Source organism: Prunus persica, chromosome G4 (genome assembly GCF_000346465.2).
Source record: "Prunus persica cultivar Lovell chromosome G4, Prunus_persica_NCBIv2, whole genome shotgun sequence".
NCBI lineage: Eukaryota > Viridiplantae > Streptophyta > Magnoliopsida > Rosales > Rosaceae > Prunus > Prunus persica.
The window spans coordinates 950774-971531 of record NC_034012.1 but is presented as its reverse complement, the minus strand read 5'-3'; the positions used below and the strand labels follow the sequence as shown (position 1 = coordinate 971531).

At 34.4% G+C, this 20758-nt stretch overlaps 1 protein-coding gene, 1 long non-coding RNA gene and 1 pseudogene across 3 annotated transcripts; 2 read left to right on the top strand and 1 right to left on the bottom strand.

The window, feature by feature from the left end:
- LOC18779637 lies at positions 5567-16023 on the top strand (annotated as a pseudogene).
- LOC109948557 lies at positions 7351-10567 on the top strand. Its single transcript, XR_002271197.1, has 2 exons — positions 7351-7442; positions 9784-10567. It is a non-coding gene; the product is annotated as an uncharacterized LOC109948557 (long non-coding RNA).
- LOC18779978 (autophagy-related protein 8c) lies at positions 11043-13298 on the bottom strand. 2 transcript variants are annotated; one of them, XM_020561964.1, is made up of 9 exons: positions 13189-13298; positions 12873-12935; positions 12714-12754; positions 12545-12624; positions 12368-12446; positions 12192-12263; positions 12053-12105; positions 11558-11676; positions 11043-11460 (listed from the first exon to the last, which is right to left on the bottom strand). In XM_020561964.1, the coding sequence occupies exons 2-9, from the start codon at positions 12907-12909 to the stop codon at positions 11348-11350; spliced, it is 594 nt and encodes a 197-aa protein (XP_020417553.1). In that variant the 5' UTR covers positions 12910-12935; positions 13189-13298; the 3' UTR covers positions 11043-11347. The 2 variants fall into 2 exon arrangements, with proteins under 2 accessions (XP_020417553.1, XP_020417554.1); XM_020561965.1 differs by having other exon boundaries at positions 12198-12263.

The window sequence follows — 20758 nt, the reverse complement described above, 5'->3', positions numbered from 1 at the left end:
AAAATAGAGAACTGTCTTTTACTAAGATGTATTCATGGAATATTGAGTTAAGTCAGCACATAAGAACAAAATTGAAAATAAAATATTGTTAGCAGGTAAATCAAATTCATACAGAGAGTTCAAGGACTCCACATAGTTTTTATATCCCAGGCTTCAAAAGAAGATTGATATTCTTCTGGGCATCGATCAATTTTCTTCTCTCCTCAAAATCAAACAGGTTACGTTTTGGTTTTTCTAATACATTCCTATCCACATTATGTGAAGTAGAGTCACATTTTTCATCAGCATTTATATTTACCCAAGTAGTTGATCTATCAAAATCCTTACCAAAAAACAAACAAAACAAACATCAGTGACAAAGCAAAGTTAAACAAACAATTCAGGAATCAAGATGAGGATTGAGTTGACATCTTTTGTACCATTTTTCCATGCAAGAACAGTGATTTCGCATTATCTTCTTCTTCAGGCGCCAACCCAGTACGGTGGTCTAAGTGCAACCCCCCAAACTGTCCTGTAGCATGCTCAAAAGACTTACCAAGAAACAGATAAACAAAATCAGTGACGGAGTAAAGTGAAACCAAAAGAATAAAGAATCAAGAAGAGGGTTGAGGGACATTGAGTATACCAATTTCATTTCTTTCTGCTGAAACAAAGTCGACATTTTTCGTACCCTTTTTCCATGCAAGAACAGTGATTTCACATTATCTTCTTCTTCAGGCGCCAACCCAGTACGGTGGTCTAAGTACAACCCCCCAAACTGTCCTGTAGCATGCTCAAAATACTTGCCAGAAAACAAATAAACAAAATCAGTGACCAAGAGTGAAACCAAAAATATTCAAGAATCAACAACAATATATTTCTGCAAAACGAAAGTTGACATCTTTGGTACCATTTTTCCATGCAAGAACAGTGATTTCACATCATCCTCTTCTTCAGGCCTACCCAGCAAAACCCCGCTTACATGTTGACTTTCATCTTGCTGTGATACACCCTCCAACCCAGTACGGTGGTCTAAGTTCAACCCCCCAAACTGTCCTGTAGCATGCTCAAAATACTTACCAAGAAACAGATAAACAAAATCAGTGACGAAGTAGAGTGAAACCAAAAGAATAAAGAATCAAGAGGATGGTTGAGGGACATTGAGTATACCAATTTCATTTCTTTCTGCTGAAACAAAGTCGACATTTTTCGTACCTTTTTCCATGCAAGAACAGAGGAGGTTTATAAACAGGTGGGTTTCTGTTGCACATCTTAACCGTTGCTTTCAAGTTCCAACCAACGGTGAAGATTAAAACACATCACTCAGAAATCTAGCGTTATTATTTGGCCCATTTTAACATGTCGTTTGGATTAATGGACAGAACAAAACGACATGTAATTAACAGATTAACAAATTCTAACATATGATTCTTTGCCCATTTTAACATGTCGTATTCGTATGTATATACATATGATTCTTTGCCATTAATTGATTTTTACCCTCTGTTCTTTTCCCAGTATCAATTAATCAATTCCCAAATTCTAATATTCTACTTCTGAAAGCTTTAATTGATCTTGAACATATTAACCCACCGTTGCTTAATTGAGTTGAATCATTTTTGAATTAATTTTTTAATTGATACAAAATTCCTAAATTTAATTACTATACTCTATTATTTTATATATCACATAACCTATCCATTCATCATTAATACAAGTAAAAGATAATGATTCAAATTAAATGTATTTTGTTAAATATACATACTAAAAAATTTTGATTGTAATTTATTACTACAACATTTAGAGTCAAAAGAAGACAATAAAAGAGATTTAGAAGGAGTAATAATAATGTGAAAAAGAGAGAAGAAAAAAAAAGAAAAAGGGTACTTTAACATTTTATATAATTAGGCTAAGAAAAGTGAGACCCTGGCCTTAGCTCCCTCCGCCCCTGAGCCAATATACGTTTTGCGCTAAAATTTTTATAAAAAATCAGCCGATATCTTTTTCTTTTCTTTTTTTGGACGAATCAGCCGATATCTGTTTTGATTTTGGCTTGTACAGGAAAAGTCCGCGTTGTGGGACCCCAACTGTTAGAAATCACTGTTTGTATTCGGAATGTAATCATTCTCCAGTCCTTGAGTCTGTTACCCACCTTCATTAACTTCCTGCAAGTTGCAACTGCTCCGCCGTAGTCGTTTTTTTTTCTTTTTCAAAATCAATTGCGTGGTCTTCAAGTCTAGTCCCCTGCTAAGTTACTATTAATGTGCTCCTGAGAGAACCTCTACCCCCACTTTAGTAATTCACTGTCGGTTAAAGAATGGTAAATTATTGACAAAGAAATGAATGGTAATGGTAAGTTATTGACCAAAGAAAAAGTATGGTAATTTGATTTCGGTTAAACCTCATGTGGTGGGTTACCAACTTACCATACCATGGAGTATTTTTACCTTGGATGGATCATGGATGGCATGGAGTTTTTTTTTTTTTAATTTTCTGTTTTTGGTGAAAATTACAGTACTAAACAATATTAACGATAATGAGAAATGTTTAATATTATGAAGGATAATAATTTCTTTAATAGATAAGTTAAGGTAGCAACTAAATACCGATCATGCCCTACAAAAGGAAAAATTGCACCTAGTAGTAGTAGTAGTGCAAGTGCATATAATATTCTACTTTTGAAAGTTTTAATTGATCATGAACAGATTTAACAAGTATTATAACCTAATTCTTGTGATCAAACCCTACTTATATAATTTTTGGTAGTAATTAACACATCATTTTTGGAGACTTTCCACATGTAGTATTAATTAACAGTTGAATCAACGCTATATTGGTCACTAATTAACCATATTTGATCTATCTGAATTAGTATATTGTGTTTATTCAACTGACCGAATTGCCAGCCAAAGATTCGCCCTCTCTCTCTCTCTCTCTCTCTCTCTCTCTCTCTCTCTCTGTGTCAGAGTCAGAGTCAAAAAAGAGTGATAAAGATCTCCATGATATGTATTATGTACGTATTAATGGGCAGAACGACTTGTTTTATGAATTGCCACTTTATGCATTAGTACAAGTAAAATTCCTTTTTGAAAATTACCAAAGCCAACAGCTGGTGAAAACTAAATGCATAAGTGGCAAATTTCAAAAGGAATTTTACTTGTACTAATAAAAATATATATATATATATTTAAATTTGGAATATCAATTTGTGAACAATCTCTCTCACAGAGATGTAGTGGGCTTTATCTTTATTAGAGAGATGTGGGGTGAAGAGCCATCACTCTCAGACATGTTGCAAAGGTCATCTTGTGAACCCAATTAATGTCTGACTGGACACACTCTGGAGGCTGCGACAACCATTGCAAGGAAGGCGGTTCATGTGCGTTTCGGCTATGCTTAGAAATTCATAATGACGATAAGGAATATCGCAGATTCAGCTACATATATTACTATTGCAATAAGGGATAATGTTTTATGTATTTGTTTTGGAGACTAATTAAGATATACGTTTTTGACAATGTCTTGCTCAAAATAATTATCAATGAAAAATTATCTATACTTGAAATGGGTTAAGACTAAGGCTTGAAATTTTTACAAACAAGGGCTAGGTATTGATGATCATCATAATTTGATGGACAATATTTTCCGATGTGAACCAAATACTCTGTACATGTCACACCCATGTGTGTGGAATACGTATAAATAACATGTTTTGTTATCATAATAACATTCAATCATATAACTTAAAATTAAATGATAATGAATAGAGGGGCAAAGAGGTATCTAATATATTGATATGCAAAACTTAAGATAAAAATCTCTAACAACCAAAACATGGAAACAAACTGAAAAAGCTAGATTCTATTTTCCAAGAGCGAAATATTTACCACTGATGCCAATGCCAAATGACCTCGTATTTGTACTATTACATACAAGTTGAACTGTAAAAACTCATTCAAGAAGTCGAGATCGTTTTTGTGGTTTTACAACACGAACAAAATTACCTCTTCTCTAGTATGGTATACCAAATTAACAGATCTAGTCTGATCCTTTGTCAATCGTTGCGGTTGATTCAATGTGTGGATTTTACCCCAAAAAAATTCAGTCTGCTACCGTAAATCTACATAAAGAGGATTTCTTTTTCTTTTTTTTCTTTTTCAGGTAACACATAAAAATGAATTTATTTGTAAGAAAAAGGCATTATGGGTTCGTTATTGGCGCCCCGGATAAAACCCAACAATGGGACAAGTGGGACAACTTTTGATTCGCAAAGAAATGGGAGAGGCTGAATAAAAAATAAAAAATGAATTAATTATACTTGCTAAAACAGCATATGCCAAATCTTTAAACTAAAGAAATGAGACATCCCTGCTAACAACATTCTTTATTAGCTAGTTAATTAATCAGCGCATGCATCATGCCATCATGGTTAGTTTGGTTACTAGTTTGGTTTCTTGGACCCTTGAAATAAGAATATGGGTTTGTGATCTGTAATTATATATTTATTTTCACTAATGATAGCAACGCGAATTCCAGAGTCATGACTTTGTGTTAATTAGCAGCAAATTATGCATGAGCCCAAGTAAATAAGCAGCTTGCCTAACCTGCATGTTTCTTCATCAATAATATTCATTCTCTCTAAGTTGTTTTATGCATGTTTCTTGTTCATATTCACCTAATTCGAGTATAACTAATATATTCTTCGGAAGCCCAACTTTGTTTGCTGAGTTTACGTTTTGTGCCCCTTGAAATGAATTAGGCCATGCAATAATATTCCTCTATCAATTATCAACCCTAGGGCTTCAATATTGATTCTTCTCCGTCTCTCTATTTATAGCTCTTTCTAGCCTGCATGCTTCTTCATCCAAGTTAAGCAGTCATATATACTTTGATCTCTTTTCTTCGAATTCATACACACACAACGTATACTAGCTAGCCTAGCTGTATATTACATGATGATGAAATCTCTCCAAGTTTTCTTTATGATAGCCATGCTTATTATGGCTTCAGCCATTACTCTCTCTGCAACGGTACCAAACCAAAGAGAAGCATTCTTCAGGCCGGGATCGTCAACAAGCCGGTTCCTTGCTTCTCAGTCGTCTCCAGGTCGGGGTGGATGCGACCAAAACCCTCTTGCTTGTAGAGCCACTGAAGGCAGTGCAGGGCCATATTGCTGCAGCAAAAATTGTGTGGATTTGAGGACAGACATATCCAACTGTGGTTCTTTTGGGAAGAGATGCATCAGCTCAGAGATATGCTGCAACGCTCATTGTGTGAATCCAATGTCTCACAATCAAAACTGTGGCAAGTGCTCCAACCACTGCAAGGAAGGCACTTCTTGTGACAATGGAATGTGCGACTGTGCATAGAAATATTATGTATATAATATAGATCCATCTATATTTATTACTTTAGTCATTTATGTATTTGATTGTATGTTGTTTTTGGGTCATTATGTATTTAAATCGTGTGCACCATCTTCTCTTCTCATTAATTATCAACCATTCTATTTAATTCTCTCTATATATCCTCCTAACTGTGTTCCTTGTCTTGATCACCCCCATAGTAATTACTAATTAGTTAAGCCATGGCCTCCTTATCCCGTCTCATATTGCTCTCATGTTTTCTAACTTACTATATTGCTCCAACATCTCAAGCCTATTCACCGGGCTACTACACCACCACCACCCCAAAAACCACCATAAACGTAGTCGATTTATGTTTGAGCTCCAATTCCAATTGGGCCACTAACCGCCGCACTTTGGCCAACTGGGCAGTAGGCTTTGGCCAAGACGTGGTGGGAGGAAAAATATGGGAGTACTTACATTGTCACCACCTCATAGGATGACCACGTAAACCCTCAACCTGGCTCACTCCGCTACGGGGTGATCGAAACGCAGCGGCTGTGGATCGTCTTTGCCAAGGATATGGTGATCACACTAAAAAATAAGCTCATTATGAACAGCTTTAAAACCATAGATGGTCGAGGAGCTAAAGTGGAAATTGCCTACGGACCATGCATAACGGTGCAGGCGTTAGCCATGTGATGTGATTATACATGGAATAAGTATTCATGATTGTAAGCCAGGGAAGGGTGGAAATGTTAGGTAGGGCACCGGCGAGGATGCGATGGAGATGCCACTTCGCATGTTTGGGTTGACCATTGCTTCCTAGCACGTAGCAGCGATGGCCTCATTGATGTCACCCATGCTTCCACTGCCGTCACCATCACTGACAACTATTTCTCTCAGCATGATAAGGTAACCATACACAAAGTATCTTAAATACATATTATTTTGATCTATAAAATAACGAAGTTGTGGCTTTTCAGGTGATGCTGCTTGGACACAATGATAATTTTAGTGCAGATGAAGGTATGAAAGTCACAATAGCCTTTAACCGTTTTGGGGCTGGCCTGATTGAAAGGATGCCACGGTGAGGGGGAGCTAGCTATTTAGTATTATATATACTTTTTTTTTTACAAGCGGTAGTTTAAACTACTCTAAGAATGAATTCAAATTATTATAATATAAAAGAAGAATATATAATATCTTATGTTATTGTTTTTCTTGTGTGAAAAAACAAAAACAAAATAACAGGGTTTGGGTATGCTCATGTGGCCAACAATAGATATGACGAGTGGAAGATGTACGCGGTTGGAGGCAGCGCTAACCCGACCATTTTCAGTGAAGGGAACTACTTCATAGCGCCTGAAACTGCTTACGCAAAACAGGCTACAAAGAGAGAGTCTAGAGGACGTTGGAATAATTGGATATGTTCAAAAATGGTGCTTTTTTTTGTTCAATCTGGATATGGAAGCTGTTACCCACTCTACTCTAAAACTCAGTCGTTTAAGGTCCTAGATGGATCCATGGTTCCTGCTTTAACTTCAAGTGCAGGTCCTCTGCGCTGCTTTGTTGGTAAAGCATGTTAATTTGCTTTACGTCACTACTAGAAAAATGTTATATAGGGACCTTTTATTAGAGACTGATAATAGAAACAGTCCCTATAAAATGTTGTTGGATACGGATTAATAATTTTTATAACTAATTATTTTGAATAAAGTAGAGAATAAAGCACGGAAAAATTGAAAACCATGCCTAAAACCCTCCATCATTTCCAGTAAGACACGAACCAACACAAAGACAGTGCCAACTAAAGACTTGATACATGTACATTACATTGTCTACACCATTCATTCTTTTTGTACCCCTCTTTTGTCATCTAAAATTTTGACAGCTGTATACCCTCTCAAATTTTGGTTTTCAATTTTCTTTTTTTCTTCAGGCAAGCAAGTCTCGCTCTCACTCTCACTCGCACTCTCACTCTCACTCCTCACTCTATCAACCCTATCTCGTTCTCTCTCTCAACTCTCGATCCACCTCCTCCATCTTCTCTCTCTCAATCTTACTCAGAGCCTCTTCTCTCTCGGATCTCTTTGCCTCTCTGGGTTTTAATCGAAGGTATGAAAATCCCTAAGCTTTCGATGTTTGGGTGTTTCTGATTTGGTGTTTTTGGACTGGTTTAATTTGTCGGTTTTTTATATATGGACTATTTTTTTTGTTATGCTATTGCTGTATTTTTGGTTTTGATGTTATTGTTGCTAGTATAGGAAATTGAAAGAAAAAGGGGAGAGAAATAATAGGGAAGGTATTCTACTATTCTGTTCTTGTGCATTTGATTTGTTACTGATTTTCTCTTTTATTGCCACCTGTGATTTTGTCTGTATTAAAATCATGGGTTGCATGAACTATACTAGCTAGACAACTGTGGGGGGATTTAGTTAATTAATTGTAACATATGCTACATATTTGGAACCAAGGATCAATTAACAAGACATTAGTTTCGGGGTGATTCAATCAGGAACCAATTAATCTTTCAAAAGAAAAACAAAACTGAGAAGTGGGTTTTGGTCATAATGGAAATTGGAATTTACATATATTGAAAGCAGAGTAGTCGTAGCTAGGCATCGTTGTTTTACATATGCACTTAAAATTTACCCAAGTAATTTTGTCGTCATTGTTTTAATTACTTGCTAGCTTGAAATTTTGGTTTACAATTTAGGTCATCAGGGGATTCTATTGCCCGTGTAGTGCTTGATGCCAAGTAACTAGTGCGTATATTACATAATAGCTCCATGGATATGCTTAAAATAGGTACTTAGTGCACTACTCTTGGTTTGCTTTCATTCATTACAAATTGTGAATCTCGTGGCTCTTCTTGTTTTGTACAATTAGACTTGATATTTGCAGCTGTTGAACTGGATCCTTGATGTTTTGAGAACGTTTTTGTAGTTTTATCAATATAATCACATCCCTAGTTGTCGATGTTTTATAAGCAGTATGCAATTTTGAGACCATCTGTAAGGTTTTAGTATAAGAGAGTGAGGCAGTTGTCTTGTCTCTTCCACTTTTAGTGGATAGATATATTGGTAGTTTTAAGAAACAGAAGATGTCCGATTCATCAACTTGAATCAGTACATGTCCAAATCCCCCCTCTCTACTTGTTGTTTAATTTGTTTATGTATCATTGATTGCATTAATTCTTTTTGCTAGTCTAAACTTGTACTAGATATATATATATATATATATATCTTATCATCATATCATGATGACTTTGACAAATTAGTTGCTGGTATGGATGTTGACCTGCATTTTATAATTATCACATTTTGTGTATCATTTGCTTAGTGTGGTGATTAATTCTCATGTCTGATTTTTCCCCCTTCGTTATTTGTAAAAATGTGTTTCAATTGATTAAGTTGCAGTTCGTACAAAGCCTCTAAAGATTGACCATAACTCAATCAAGGTAAAATCTTATGTTTTGGCTCAATATTTGTCTTTTCCAAACGTGTTTCTCCTATGTTTTCTGCTGCCCTATGTAAAGCATGTTTGGAGGATACCATTTTTGTATCTAATTGAGTAATTCCCTTGGTGCTGTAGAGGAGGTTGATGTTTTAACCTTCGGCCTATATTACTCTTATTAGGGACTTCATGGTTATTTTCTTTATATATAAAAAATTTCCCCTTTTGAACATACTATCAGTAAGCAATGATTGTTAAAATGACAAGAAATTGAATCGCTTCTTGTTTGGTGCTTCTGCTTCTCTGATATAATAAGTGTAGATTTTGTATTAAACTAGATTAAGGAAGGGTTATTTCCTCTTCTTTTGGTGGATTGTTTTACAACCTAATAACTTTTGCAAGAATATAAACATATGTTTACCTTTGTCCTTGGGATCTACACTCCTGCTGTTTCAGAGGCTTTATAAGAAAATTGCAAGTAACACACAATGCTTTTGCTATTTTGCTTGTTAGTTATACAAATTTCCGATACTTGGGTAGTGGCTTCTCGTTTTTTATTTTCAGGTTGTTTTAAATTTGGTGCATGAATAATTTTGACTGCTTCAAAGTATGCATGTCTTTTAGCTAGTATGTTATTTGGTCTTTAACCAAGCTTCGTTGGGGAAGTGATGTTTACTTTGTTTTTTGGTTGAGAGTGTCATTGCTTCAACCTGTGCTTTTTAGAATTTTTTGTTTTTAGTGTGCAATTAATATTAAGTCCTTAACTAGTATCTTCATATATAATATTTGGTTCAAAGGCAATGGTATTTGTTTGTCGATGATATTCAATCTGCATAATTTTCAGGCTTGCTTACAGTAAGAAGGGCCCTACTCCTAGGCCAATTAATGATGAAGCGGCAAAAATAAGTTATATTAATGCCTATTGTAGTAATTAAATGGAACAATCAAATAATTATTGCCACTATTCATTACCATATGATGGATATTGTGTGTTTCGTAGGATGAGTTGGAGAAACTTGAGTAGAGGGAGCGGAATACATGCTGGAAGATGATGAATAAACAACCATTAAGGAGCAAGAAATGCTGCAGAGGTACAAAGTCCATTGTTGAATGTTTTGATTTGGATGCAAATAGGTGGGGAAGTTAGAAGTAATAGAACTAACTAAAATATTGAAAATGGTTTATTGGCTGACTTTGGTGCTATTTTGTATTTATTGGGTGAAGAATATTGAAGAAAATATTTTGATGTGCTATTGTAATTAAATTCACTTGTTGACCATAATCTGCACAATTGTAATTAAATCATCAAAAAAAATCATAGACTTATAAGAGAAGAGAAAAGCAGGTCAGACAAATTAATGCCTCAATCTCATATAAATATAACTATACCTTTACAATAAGTAGTCACGTAAAAATGAGATAAAAACAATTACATTTATTTTATTATATAATACATTTCAGTTTGGTACGTACTGTACGTATAAGGAATTTAGTTGTAAGGCATTCTGGCATCTTAATTGTAATTTGTATGGTCATGACTCAAGTCTATATTGACGCCCCAGATAAAATCGAACAATGCGACAAGTGTAGCTACCTTTACTTATCAGTTGGTGGGACGACTTTTGTTTGCAATTTGCAAAGAAATTGGGAAAACCCAAATAATGTATATAGCTAGCTCATAAAACATGCTATGGAAAATAGCATACGCCAAAAATAGACAAATAGACAAATAAAATTTTATGTAACCTATAAAAATTAGAACATAAATTACACATTATCGAAAATATGAAGAAAAAAAAAAACCACATATGTACCTATGCAATAGGCACTAAGACAATATACCTACACCATAAACAAATGCATTTTTTCCTTTGTCAAAACATTTAGAGTTCGAAGTTGCATGATTGTACGTAAAAATGTGATTTTTGGGATATGTTTGCTATATATTTTTTTCTATTCAATGGCAAACATTGTTAATAGCTAATTATTATGACATAAATGACTATTATCTGATTCAAATTATAATAGGCAACATTGAAACAAAAATAATTTAAAAAATAAATAAATAAAAAGAATACGTTAAAAAATATTTAAAAATGAATGTAATCATATATAGAACAAAAGTTAAAAAATAAATGAATAAAAAGAATACGTAAGAAAATATTTAAAAATGAATGTAATCGTATATAGAACAAAAGTCAAAAGACTTGTATCAAAATCACAAAATCTAAGAATCAAACCCAACTCCTCAATAAGAACTAGGATCTATATCAACTTTTCTATTTATTTATTTCTTACATAGTATATGGTTCGGTTCTTGGGGCACTCTATTGTTGGAGATTGATCAAATGCAAAACCCGATAAAGCTTTTAACTGAAAGGCAACCATGGCAACCAAATGACATTGGAATTCCCTCATCCAACATCAATCCACATAAAGATCACTAGCAAATCATTAAAATATTTTAACACGAAAATCCCTTGCGATATCAAAACATAAACACTTATAGCACCATAATAAACTAGCCCATTGATCTTAAGATAAAGAGGATAAACTATAAATAATCAACAGGTCACAACATTCCCACTGTAGCTGAAGGTATCATTCCCACTGTAGGTCATGTGAAGAAATCCATCATCATCCTTATTTTCCTCATCAATTGCACCCAAAGTGGCACCTGTAACATTCATTGAAAGACAAAGGAGAGTTGGGAACGAAGATACTATTATTATATATATGCCTATTTTAAAAAAGGAGTTGCATGCGCATCTCACCCTTTGGAGGTACAGTGTTTTTGAAGAAGACAAATATAGGTTTTCTTTTCTTTAGAAAGATCCACATCCGAACATAAGCAATAAAATCTCCAAGAAGTGCATCCTTAGGGACAAGGTACCTGCGGTCAGAGAAACAAAATCTTCAATTGAGATAACGTTAATTACCAACACATATTGAACTTGGAGTTTGACTTTGTAGTAATAACGCAAGTACATCTAAATGCACAAAATGAACAGGTGAATACATCATATCTATAATCTATATAAGCATAAACCGCATGTACACTTTAAAATGCACAACTTTATTTGTAACAAAAACACATATATTCAGCTTCTGTTTCTCCTGAACGATTTCTGAACATACATATATATATATATATATATATATATATCAAAATCACAAACAAAAAGAGAACATTTCTATTCCATGGTATGATAGCAATAAATCAAATCAAGATATACTTAAAGTACAAGGGAATTGAATTGGCAACTAACTTCTTCACGTCAATCTCAGCAATATCACTCCTTGCATCCTTCTCCACAGCCACCTGCATGGAAGCTCAAATTAAAACAAAGTATAACCATCGAATGCATCCATACAAAGTAAACATATTTAATGTTATGAAATTCTTACTGGTACCCAATCTGGGTCCGTCTCCCTCAAAAGCCAAGGGTCTATATGTTTTTCAGTACTACTTGTACCATTCTGCACAATCAGATGCATGAGGCTCAAGTTAGAACAGAGTATATATTTCCACTGAATGACATAGCCATAGGCAGTAAAACAAATTAAGTCAATGAAATTCTCACCGCATTCTTCCACACGTGCCTCATATTCCAAGTGTCTAAAAGAAAAGCTCTAACCGGAGATATTACTACTGTCGGTTTCCTGAACATAAAAAATAAATAAATGAAAAGGCAAACATTATTCTTGTTCCACTATTGTGGCAATACGAATCAAAAGAATTAAAGGAATTGGTAGCAAACCTCTTCTTCTTCTTCTTCATCTTATTAATGTCAGGACTGACACTTAGGGAAGCCGCAGCGGCAGCATTCTTCACAACCATCTGCATAAATACTCAAATTAGAACATAAAATTCCTCTGAATGCCTGCCTAGGAAGGAAGTAAACAAATAAGATTCAGTAAAATTCTTACTGGGGCTGGATCTGAAATGTTCTCTTCTGCTCGCATCGTTTCTAAAATATCAAAAACCAAAAGAAGAAAACAGATGAAAAGGCCAAACATGATATCGGCATACGGGTATTGCAAAACCTATATCATTAACCCAAAAAACAAAAAGACAAGAAAACGAACCCAGATGATTTTCAAGCTTGCAAGAGCTTTCGGCCATGGCGAAACTCCCACTACGACTGATCTCTGCAAATTAGGAACAACAAAACAACATTGAACACCAGTAGATCAAGACATGCATTGTGACTTGGATGGTTTTTACGGAAAGTTAACATGCAAAGGATCGATTAGGGTTTGGGGAATTGATGAATAGATTGGTTCAGAATATTAAAGAACAGAGGGTAAAAATCAACTGAAGGGGAGAAAATTATTGAAGGCAAAGAATCATAAAATATACATACGATACATAAATTTAAGGGTTTCACATTGGGGAACAGACCTGTTGAGGTTCTTTCCGATTGCAATTTGCAAGCTTCCAACGCCAAAGGTCATCTAGGTTTTCTTCGGCGTGTTTTATACTTACTTTCTCTGGGCTCCGTTCCATGACCTGGACTACGACCCGAGGCCTATATCACAATATTTCTTGGAGGTATTTAGCGGTATACCCATTCTTAGCACTAATATTATAGATAAATCCTATATTATTGAATTTCTATAAATAAACCGGAAAAAAACCTAAAAAATGACAACTTGCCTTATTGAATTTAATCTATATATATAAAGCAAAAGGTAGAGAATGGTGAAACATTCAAAATACCAGAAAATGCCCTTGGTTAATGCAAACATTAAGAATTGAAATTATTAATTAAATGAGGATAATATGGTAAATTCACAATTTTTCGTATTAAAAAAATTAAAATTAAAAGAAAATTCAGATAATGGATCCTATTTTTATGGAACACAAATATCCATTATCTTTTTTAATTCTAAAATAAATTTAAAATTTTTTTAAAAAAAACCTCTCGCATGCGCGGAAGCGCGTGCAGAGAGGCTAGTATTGATTATTAAATTACTTTGATGTCATATTGAGTGTTTTGAGTATTTTTATGAGATTTTGGAGTTGAGCTTGTTTTAAGAAATTGATGACAGTTTGTAATTTATAAGAAGTTAAAAGCCTCTTTGTTATGTTGTAAATGAGTTTTGGGTGTGTTTCTAAAGTCCATTTTATATAGGGTATTTTTATAATTTAGGCCATATATTGGGTATAATAGTGAATCTCCCTATTTCTTGGACCCCTATTTTTAATTTTAATTTTAATTTTTGTTTTGTTTTGGATGATTATATATAACTAGTCCCTTGGTAAAAATATGACCATTATCTGATTTTGTTTTTATTTTTTAAATAAAAAGTATAAATTTACCTTATTATTTATAGTTGATTAATTATTTTAATTCTTAATATTTACATTTATTAAGGAAAATTCCCTTATTAAAAAAGGACATTTCTCTTATTTTAAATGTTTTAGAAGAACAAAAAGCATTACAAGACTATTTGTGATAGGAAATTATCCAAAAGAATGAAAAGCTTACATGACTATTTGTCCAAGGAATTTGGGATGAAAAATCTTGGTTCTTTGAAATACTTTTGCAATTATGATTTTCATTTTCGGACCACAAATGACCTCTAAGGGTTTTGAAATGAAAACTATCATGCATGCCATTGCCAGCATGTGTGGGTAAGGGCGGGCACGGTCCGATTCTCATCTCAAATTAAAATTGGTACTATTTAACTGGTTCTGTTCTATTCGATATTAATGAAATTTTAAAAAAAATTGGCTTGTTTGGTTCTCATCGATTCTGGTTTTGAACCGTATTATTATTTTTATTAATGCTAACAAAAAAAAATTATTTTTTAGCTTGAAAATTAACAAATGATCCAATTCATACAAAGAGAGATGCTTTGAAGTTGCACTTGGAAAAATATTAGTTCTAAAATTAAAAATGGAGCATTGGATTTAAATAATTTTGTAAAAAAAAAAAAAAAATTATACACAACCGGTTTGGTTTGGTGCGGTATTGAATCGAAATTAAAATCAGTTTGATCTGATTCGGTTTGGTCTCAGTTTGTTAAATTTTTTGGTCAATAAGTTTTTTTCCTTTTTTTCATTAGATTTGGTTTGGTGTTCCGATTTTCCGCTCCCAATGCCCATCCATATGTGTGGTCGAGGTTAACAACAGGATAAATCCAACTAAGCACGCTAAATCAATATAGACCCGCACGCAACGCATCGTATGACTAACTATTAAGAAATTTTGTAGGCTACTCGATGTTAAGTTAGTTTGATTCGAGACACTAGAGTCTGTTCAGCTATCAAAACCTGGTCTTGGACTCATTGTTATAAAAGTATATTATATATATAATAAAAAGCCTTCTTGGGCCTGAGAATTCTGAAAATACTCCAAGTTGGTTGAACATGAAAGATGTGAGCCCGCACTATGGCTTTGGCTATGATTTTGCGCCCCAACTAATTTGGTAAGATTTTAAACCCAATAAGGAAACATAATAAGAGAATATATTTAACTTCAACATAATAAGAGAAAACATAATTTGTCTTTTTCAATTGCTTCATTGGATACAATTGCGTAATCTCCAAGAATGAGGCCAATTGCTAACTAATGTGAGCCTGAGAACCTCTACACCCACTTCCTGCCTTATTTGGTAATTTTATTTTGGTTAAAGTTTGTTTTTGTGTTAAACAACGCCATGTAATGGTTTTCCATGAAGTATCTCCTTTTTTTTTTTTTTGGGGATAAATTATGGGATTGCATTCATAATTTAGTTAAAAAAAGTCATTAACTACAAAAGGCCATTACAATAACGAAGTGATCTAACATCAAAATTAAGACAACAAGGTGTGCCGCCATTAATGATCACGCAAGATCATAAAAAGTTCTTACAAAAGAGAGGTGAAAAGCTCTTATAACAGGAGAGGTGAAAACTATACAAAAAATAGATATGACGAGTGGAAGATGTGACGCGGTTGGAGCCAACGCTAACCCGACCATTTTCAGTGATGGGAACTACTTCATAGCGCCTGAAACTGCTTACGCAAAACAGACTACAAAGAGAGAGTCTGGAGGACGTTGGAATAATTGGAAATGGAGATCTTCAAGGGATGTGTTCAAAAATGGTGCTTTTTTTGTTCAATCTGGATATGGAAGCTGTTACCCACTCTACTCTAAAACTCAGTCGTTTAAGGTCCTAGATGGATCCATGGTTCCTGCTTTAACTTCAAGTGCAGGTCCTGCGCTGCTTTGTTGGTAAAGCATGTTAATTTGCTTTACGTCACTACTAGAAAAATTTTATATAGGGACCTTTTATTAGAGACTGATAATAGAAACAGTCCCTATAAAATGTTGAAAACTATACAAAAAATAGATATGACGAGTGGAAGATGTGACGCGGTTGGAGGCAACGCTAACCCAACCAGAGTAGTCGTAGCTAGGCATCATTGTTTTACATATGCACTTAAAATTTACCCAAGTAATTTTGTCATCATTGTTTTAATTACTAGCTAGCTTGAAATTTTGGTTTACAATTTAGGTTATCAGGGGATTCTATTGCCCGTGTAGTGGTTGATGCCAAGTAACTAGTGCGTATATTACATAATAGCTCCATGGATATGCTTAAAATAGGTACTTAGTGCGTTGCTCTTGGTTTGCTTTCATTCATTACAAATTGTGAATCTCGTGGCTCTTCTTGTTTTGTACAATTAGACTTGATATTTGCAGCTGTTGAACTGGATCCTTGATGTTTTGAGAACGTTTTTGTAGTTTTATCAATATAATCTCATCCCTAGTTGTCGATGTTTTATAAGCAGTATGCAATTTTGAGACCATCTGTAAGGTTTGAGTATAAGAGAGTGAGGCAGTTGTCTTGTCTCTTCCACTTTTAGTGGATAGATATATTGGTAGTTTTAAGAAACAGAAGATGTCTGATTCATCAACCTGAATCAGTACAAGTCCAAATCCCCCCCCCCCCCCCCCCCTCTACTTGTTGTTTAATTTGTTTATGTATCACTGATTGCATTAATTCTTTTTGCTAGTCTAAACTTGTACTAGATATATATATATATATATATATATATATATATCTTATCACCATATCATGATGACTTTGACAAATTAGTTGCTGGTATGGATGTTGACCTGCATTTTATAATTATCACATTCATTTTATAATTATCACATTTTGTGTATCATTTGCTTAGTGTGGTGGTTATTAGAGTTGCCCTTTTGTTCATGAATTCTCATGTCTGATTTTTCCCCCTTCGTTATTTGTAAAAATGTGTTTCAATTGATTAAGTTGCAGTTCATACAAAGCCTCTAAAGATTGACCATAACTCAGTCAAGGTAAAATCTTATGTTTTGGCTCAATATTTGTCTTTTCCAAACGTGTTTCTCCTAGGTTTTCTGCTGCTCTATGTAAAGCATGTTTGGAGGATACCATTTTTGTATCTAATTTAGTAATTCCCTTGGTGTTGTAGAGGAGGTTGATGTTTTAACCTTCGGCCTATATTACTCTTATTAGGGACTTCATGGTTATTTTCTTTATATATAAAAAATTTCCCCTTTTGAACATACTATCAGTAAGCAATGATTGTTAAAATGACAAGAAATTGAATCGCTTCTTGTTTGGTGCTTCTGCTTCTCTGATATAATAAGTGTAGATTTTGTATTAAACTAGATTAAGGAAGGGTTATTTCCTCTTCTTTTGGTGGATTGTTTTACAACCTAATAACTTTTGCAAGAATATAAACATATGTTTACCTTTGTCCTTGGGATCTACACTCCTGCTGTTTCAGAGGCTTTATAAGAAAATTGCAAGTAACACACAATGCTTTTGCTATTTTGCTTGTTAGTTATACAAATTTCCGATACTTGGGTAGTGGCTTCTCGTTTTTTATTTTCAGGTTGTTTTAAATTTGGTGCATGAATAATTTTGACTGCTTCAAAGTATGCATGTCTTTTAGCTAGTATGTTATTTGGTCTTTAACCAAGCTTCGTTGGGGAAGTGATGTTTACTTTGTTTTTTGGTTGAGAGTGTCATTGCTTCAACCTGTGCTTTTTAGAATTTTTTGTTTTTAGTGTGCAATTAATATTAAGTCCTTAACTAGTATCTTCATATATAATATTTGGTTCAAAGGCAATGGTATTTGTTTGTCGATGATATTCAATCTGCATAATTTTCAGGCTTGCTTACAGTAAGAAGGGCCCTACTCCTAGGCCAATTAATGATGAAGCGGCAAAAATAAGTTATATTAATGCCTATTGTAGTAATTAAATGGAACAATCAAATAATTATTGCCACTATTCATTACCATATGATAGATGTTGTGTGTTTCGTAGGATAAGTTGGAGAAACTTGAGTAGAGGGAGCGGGATGCATGCTGATAACGTGTTATAAAATGACCTGGAATATGTGCGAATATTGAGCTGCACGTAAAGTAGATGAGACACAGTATTTAACGAGGTTCGGCTATGCCTACGTCCCCGGAGAGCAGCAGTAGTAACTTTTCCACTATGTAAAATAATAGGGCTACAACTTTAGTGTTTACAATATGTAAGGCTCACTGAATTTTCTCTCTGCTCACTCACCCTATTTCTTCCTTCTCTTCCTCTTCTCTGCCTGACTCTCTTTCCTCCTTTCCCTTTCCTCTTCTCTTTCCTTCTTTCCTTTTCTTCTCTCTTTCCTCCTTTCCTTTTCTTCTCCCCGTTTCCTATCTCTTTCTCTCTTCTTCTTTTCCTCTTTTCTTTCTCTCTTCTTTTTCTTCTTTTCTTTCTCTCTTCTTTTTTCTTCTCTTCTCTTTCCGTTTCTCTTCTTATTTATAGGCTGAAATAATCACTATTCATCACTATTCACTATTCACCCGTGACAGACAAACTCTACCAAAAGTCTCCAAATGAATAGTAATGAATAGTTAGTGAGCTCCACATGTTTATTCTTTTACAACAGTCTTTTCTCTTTTTATTTTTTTTGTTATGCTGCTTCTGCTGCTTTGTCATTTGTTGTCATTTGTGGCTTGCTGCGGAAGAGATGAGCATATTGGAGAACAAGTAATGATGAGTCGGCATTTGTCTTCCCATTTCCATTTCCTTTGGGTGACCATTGGGCATGAAATATTTCTTTTTCTTTATAGTTGGGCGTGGGCTTTGCTTAAAATCGTATTTTTCTTAATATAAGCCCATGTGAAGGTTAGTTTAAGGAGGAAAAGCCCAAACCAACTAAAGACCAGCTCAGTTACAAGACTTCTACCTCACGATTTGCGGCACCTATCCTGATTAACATAGACGTAATATAAATTCCTAACATAGACGTAACATAGACGACTACACTTTTCCCATGCTAAAATATATAAAAGCCTAAAGGAGAGGTTCAAAGGTTGGATGTAGAAGTTTCTTTCCAAAGGAGAACTCAATTAGTCAAGGTAAACGAAAGGAAGCTGGTCGAACGTTGTTTTTTCTATGTTGGGTACACGATGCAGAAAAACCTCTGCGCTTCAAGGTTTTTCTAATTCTTGCCATGCTAATAGCTTCAGCCATCACTACTCTCTCTGCAATACCAGACGAAGAAGAATCATTTTTCAACGAGGAAAACAATACTTATGCAAATGACGAAACCAAAAACCAGTTTGGAAAAAGCACTTCTCTAAGAAGCCGCTTCCTTGCCTCCCGGCCGACTGCCATGACTTGCGACAAAAACCCTAAGGTTTGTCAGGCGTCGGGCAGCGCAGGGCCGGATTGCTGCAACAAGAAATGCGTGGACAGAAACACAGACACAGCGAACTGCGGCAGGTGTGGGAGGAAATGCAATTACGCAGAGATTTGCTGCGAAGGTAACTGTGTGAATCCGATGTCGGACAAGGAAAACTGCGGCAGCTGCAACAACACGTGCACGAAAAGAAAGGAATGTGCAGCTATGCATGAACACTAATTATCATGACGCACCAGATAGATCACTGCTACTGGATCGATAAGGAATAAGGATATTGCAATATTAATTGCGTAGCTATACTTTTATTATTTTATTTTGCTCAAAGCTAGCTATATCCTATATACATGAAAATAATTTATAAGGCTATGAATTAGTGTACGTGTGTATGTGCAAGTGCAAGGAATAAGGGCTAGCTAACCGTCACCATTCGATGGGCTTAGCAAATCAATTGTTTATTGTAAGGAATCATCAACGTTGTCATCCCTTAATTAATAAAGTTCTCATTATTTACTTGTCATATATAATATATCACAAGGATTCAGCCTCTTCCTTTTTATTTTTCATGCTTCCAACTCGCGCACATATAGATGGCAGGAATTTGGATGAATTTCTTTTTTAGTTGTATCTTAATAATGAACTAATTTTATCTAACGGTTAAGAGATAGGGTCTTAGATAAGACACTTGCAATGGAACCTATTGATATTAGAAGTCCTATTCTAATTTCTAAACGCTTCTAGAACCAATTATCAGCTCAAAATATATATTCTTTTATCTAATTTGAAAGATATATCATCCCATTGCAGCCGGTGTCTGATATTTTGTACCAAGCTTCCTTATATTTTAAAAGGAGATAAAAACAAATTACATTTCTTTTATTATATAATACATTTCAGTTTGGTACGTACTGTACGTATAAGGAATTTAGTTGTAAGGCATTTTGGCATCTTAATTGTAATTTGTATGGTCATGACTCAAGTCTATATTGGCGCCCCAGATAAAATCCAACAATGCGACGAGTGTAGCTAGCTTTAGTTATCAGTTGGTGGGACGACTTTTGTTTGCAATTTGCAAAGAAATTGGGAAAACCCAAATAATGTATATATCTAGCTCATAAAACATGCTATGGAAAACAGCATACGCCAAAAATAGGCAAATAGACAAATAAAATTTTATGTAACCTATAAAAATTTAGAACATAAATTACATATTATCGAAAATATGAAGGAAAAAAAAATCACATAGGTACCTATTCAATAGGCAATAAGACAATATACCTACACCATAAACAAATTCA

Excerpts from the sequence above, each read along its gene's own strand:
- LOC18779978 (XM_020561964.1), bottom strand. The coding sequence starts at position 12,909 with ATGGCCGAAAGCTCTTGCAAGCTTGAAAATCATCTGG. Across the intron at positions 12,755-12,872 it reads CAAGCTTGAAAATCATCTGG|AAACGATGCGAGCAGAAGAG; the intron begins GTTCGTTTTCTT and ends TTGATATTTTAG. Across the intron at positions 11,461-11,557 it reads AAACACTGTACCTCCAAAGG|GTGCCACTTTGGGTGCAATT; the intron begins GTGAGATGCGCA and ends TGAATGTTACAG.